Source organism: Pygoscelis adeliae, unplaced genomic scaffold, assembly GCF_000699105.1.
Source record: "Pygoscelis adeliae isolate BGI_AS28 unplaced genomic scaffold, ASM69910v1 Scaffold443, whole genome shotgun sequence".
Classification (NCBI taxonomy): Eukaryota; Metazoa; Chordata; class Aves; order Sphenisciformes; family Spheniscidae; genus Pygoscelis; species Pygoscelis adeliae.
The window spans coordinates 3373-8062 of NW_008824447.1; the positions used below are offsets into that span (position 1 = coordinate 3373).

A 4690-nucleotide genomic window follows, 5' to 3' on the forward strand; every position below is an offset into this window, starting at 1 on the left:
GGAACCACACCGTCTCGCAGTACGAACTGAGGCCGGGGGAAATTGCAGCAGCCAGCACGGTTTTGGGAGCGTTGTGGCTGGTTTCCGTCTTTGGAAACTCCCTCGTTTGCTTAGTGATCCACAGGAGCAGGAGGACACAATCCACCACCAACTATTTTGTTGTCTCCATGGCTTGTGCGGACCTCCTCGCCAGTGTCGCAAGCGCGCCCGTCGTGCTGCTCCAGTTGACCTTCGGCAGGTGGACGCTGGGGAACGCGATGTGCAAGCTGGTAAGGTACATACAGTACCTCACCCCTGGCGTCCAGATATACGTGCTCCTCTCTATATGCGTGGATCGATTCTACACTATCGTCTACCCCCTGAGCTTCAAGGTGTCGCGGGGGAAAGCCAAGAAAATGATTCTGGCCTCTTGGCTATTTGATGCTGTACTTGCGTCACCGGCTTTCTTTTTCTATGGCTCCAACAGCGACGACCACTGCAACTTTTTTCTCCCCGGTTCTTGGGAAGGAGCCGCCTACGGGATCATCCACCTCTTGGGGGCGTTTTTGGTCCCATCCGTCCTCATTGTGCTCTTCTACCAGAAGGTCATCAAGTACATTTGGAGAATAGGCACCGATGGCAGGACCGTCAGGAGGACAATGAATATCGTCCCAAGAACAAAAGTGAAAACCATCAAGATGTTCTTGATGTTAAACTCGGTGTTTCTCCTGTCCTGGCTCCCTTTTCACGTGGTACAGCTCTGGCACCCGCAGGAAACAGACTACAGAAAGAGCTCCCTGCTTTTCCTGGCCATCACCTGGATCTCCTTCAGCTCTGCAGCCTCTAAGCCAGCCCTCTACTCCGTGTACAATGCAAACTTCAGAAGAGGGATGAAAGAAACTTTTTGCATGTCCGCCATGAAATGCTACAGGAGCAACGCATACACCATCACCACCAGTTCCAGGATAGCCAAAAAAAATCACGTTGGCATCGCAGAAATCACAGCTCCGGCCAAAACGGTCACCAAAGAGTCCATCTATGATGCTTTCAACAGAGAAGCAAAGGAAAAAAAGGCTTGCCGCGCCTATTCAGTCCAATCCCCCAAATACGTTTGTCTAGTTGGCTTCATTGCTTCCAAAAATTACAGCCTACCCCCACAACAAGGAGCTTTCTCTCCGTTTTGAACCAGTGCATATTTACATAGTTTAACGTAGCTTTGAGATGTAGAAAATAAGATGGTTTGTTTTATTAAATGCCTTGATTTTGATGTGTCCGGTCTGTTTCCTTGCAGTCACATCCTGCGTTTTGGAGCTACTCTCCCTGAATCACGAGCATTACTTCTTCACAAAACAGACAAGCTCTTACACTCTCTGTGTGTCGGGGAAAAGGGAAAGAAAAAACATTATTTTTTTATATTGCTGCATTTTGGCCACAATATACAAATTCATAAATCCACCCAAAGTTATCAATACTTCCTCAAAGAGATAGCCTTTTTTTTTTTTTTTCAGTCATCAGCCTGATCAATATGAACGGGACTGAGTCTGTGTGTGGGTTATTGATTTATTTTCTTAATTTCCATATTATTACCCAGAACTACAATAGAATGCCCTTAGAAATCGCATGTAACTATTTATCCACAAAATGGCGTCAGCACTAGCGTCTATTTGGTGAATTCCCCTCACTCTGCTGGATCAATATGCTCCCATGACCTGGAGCAGTGGAAGGTCCAGCCCAGGTTCTGCACCCCTTGCCCGGGAAGTTTTCCATTTTGTCTTCTTACAACATGGACAGCAGTGTCCCACAGGGTTCAGACCAGAGGTCTGTCTATCCCAGTATCCTATCGCTGACTGTAGCCATCAGCAGGTGCTTGAGGACAGAGCATAGGAATCAGGGAATCTACAGAAAGGTCTCCTGACACGTCCTTCCAGCCTCCAGCAGTTGCTGTTAAGAATTAACACCATGCACATGGTAGCTGCCAAAAAGTGGTGCCATTCAGTAAATCTGGAGCAGGTCCAGAATGGGCCTAGTCAGAAAGTCCCAAAGATGGGACAAGCAGCCCCACTTGCTCAGGCCCCATCTGAGTGGATTTCAGGAGAGTTTTACTTGACAATCAAGGATTTGTCCTCTTTTCAGCTGAGGATCTCAAGCACTTTCTTCCTATTCTCTATTTTCCTCTCAACTAGCTCTGACAAAGTCAGTAGATGGTGAACAGTTGATCCCCACCCACCCTCTCTGCGCCAGTCTCTCTGTGCCTCTGTACTGAAGAGTCTCATCCTACTCAGTCATTTCTTGTACAGAACCGGCTCCAGGCCAGGCTCTCCTTGGAGCACCCTAATGTAGCAGCCAGAGCATGGCCAAGCATCCTCAAGTCCAGACCACCAGCAGGCATTTCACACTCAAGTCATCCTAAAAGCGCTGTGGATACTTTGATCCCAGGCGTTACACTAGGCAACAGAAGACAGTGTGCAGGTGTCAGCTATCCCTCCACATACTCCTGTTTCAAAATCTCAAGCTCCCCGCTGTATGTTTGAAAGGGACATCCTCAACCACAACCTCCTCAGAGAAGGATTATCTTTTTCTTCTGCTTTCAGAGCAAATGTGGCACAGCTGGGTTCCTGTTCATGCCTGGGGCCTAAAAGTGCTGCAGTAATGAAAGTTAATAGAACAAGAGCAGCAAGTACTACAGGGTGTATTAAACGCGCTTGAGTATCTCCCTTTCCTGTCAGCAGGGAGCAGAAGCACACATGTGGGGGAGCCCCAAGCTGACATCTCCCGAAGAGACTCTCATGCTGGCAATGTGGGTAGGGAAACTCCTTTGTTGAGACATATTCCTGCATGTGCGGTAGAAAACTTCCTTTCTCCTCCTCTACCACACGAAGTATGGTTGCAAGAACCCTTACTGCCTGCAGGAACAGTATGTTCCAGTATGTATTTCACAAATTCAGAAATCCCCATTTAATAAGGATCAGATATTTCTCATTAAAGCCATTAGCAAAAATTCCCATGAATTGGGAGAAGAGAGAACCTTGAAAATGAGACAAGACCAATATTTTCTGTGGTTCATGTTCCAAGCAGGTTGTTTCTCCCTGAAACATCACTGTATGCTTAGTTTTTCTTTGCCACTTAATTACTTCTGACACAGTAAAATCAGATCTAGGGTAAGCAGGCCAGGTCAACTTTGCACCATAACTTTTAACATTGGGTTGCAAGACTGAAACCCAACATTGTTCTTTTGGTTAGTAGTTTTATTAAAGAAACAGGACTGAACAGAATGAACCCTGAGGTTGCAGAGGACCACAAGGTCATGGTTACCCACTTCCCGCCATGTCTGAGTCCAGAGGGACCCAGGACACTTGTTCCTTCAAGTTTACGTGAATGGGAGTGCATGAGGCAGCCTCATTATCTGGGCATCACGGACAGGACAGGCCATAACAGTCACTGTCCTGTCGAGGTGTATCCAGAGAGGCTGTAGGCAGTGAGTCCTTGTACAGTCAGACCCCAAAGATGTTCCAGTGGATGTTGCCTGTGCACAGCCAGCTTCCAGCCCTCAGGTGAGGAGCAGGTCTCAGACCATTATGGATCACGAAGGAAAATACTGCTGCAACCACCACATTGCGGGGGCTGCTGCTTTCAGGCTTGCTCCACTGCTGAATAAGGCACTAGTGCCATGTTGCAGACCCACAGTCTGCCAGACATTTCACATACAAAACCCAAAAAACACACCAGCGGGTGTGAAACCACAGACTTCTGTGCAACTTTGCCTCTTGTGAACTCAACCACGTTTCCCCACCTCCCAGAAGCTGTAAAACTACACAAGCTGGCCAGGAAAAGTCCAGGACTTCCATGACACAACAGCTAGGGACACAATGTCCTCGGATTGAAACAGTTGGCAGTTCTGCCCTGGAATCACAGGCCTAACCGGCCCTGCGACAGTGAGTGAAGTCTGGAGGTTGGCTTTCTTAAACAACCTTTCCGTATCAGTAAAAGCCCAGTCACAGTTGTATCAGAGTAAGAGTGATTCTGCTTGTATAGCTTCTTTTAGCCAAAACTATACTGGTAAAAACACATTCTCACTAACATAAGCTGCATTTGAACTTGGAGGAATTTGCCCATGCAGCTGTCCATTTATGCAGTTGTACTGATAAACCTTCCTGATTTCTACTTCCATACGATGCAGCTTTCAGTATGGTTAAAAAAAATTTCCAGAACAATCAAACAAAACCCGCTGCTTAAATTGCTAGCTAGCTGACAGATCCCTTGGTCTGAAAAGCCAGCCTTCACCATGCTGCACAAGTGAAAGGAGCAAGTGATATACCCGTACATCAGGTGCCCATGCTCACTCCTACCTCCTTCCTTTCCCTTTTTCCCAAATCCAGCAAATCCTCTCTAGCCCTTACCCCATTGGCTGTGACCAGGGTCATGTCTTGGTGAACATCGTGCTTCTGGGAGAAGCGCCTGAGGAAAGGCTGCCCCCATGCTCCCCAAGCCGCCCTGGCAGCTCCAGCCCTTCAGATGACCCCAGCCACTAGCAGTTTGGTGCTTCTGCTGTAAGAGCTGAAGAAGACACCATGGTACAACAGTGCTGAAAATGGAAAATACCTGGCAGCTTGACAGTTGAAATGGCAGCTGCTCCATGCTTAGAGTTGACTTCAGAAACCTGTAATGAAATGGATGGAGACTGACAAGCGCTGACCTGGCACCAGAGCAAGGA

The 4690-nt window shown here is 47.6% G+C and overlaps 1 protein-coding gene across 1 annotated transcript; it reads left to right on the forward strand.

The window, feature by feature from the left end:
- Positions 1-5: 5 nt before the first annotated feature.
- GPR19 (G protein-coupled receptor 19) lies at positions 6-1098 on the forward strand (the record flags this gene model as incomplete). The annotated part of the gene is given in 2 exon segments (XM_009321020.1): positions 6-1052; positions 1054-1098. Coding segments are annotated over 2 exon segments (1092 nt in total), but the record flags the coding sequence as incomplete, so codon positions are not given.
- Between the last annotated feature and the right edge of the window lie 3592 nt (positions 1099-4690).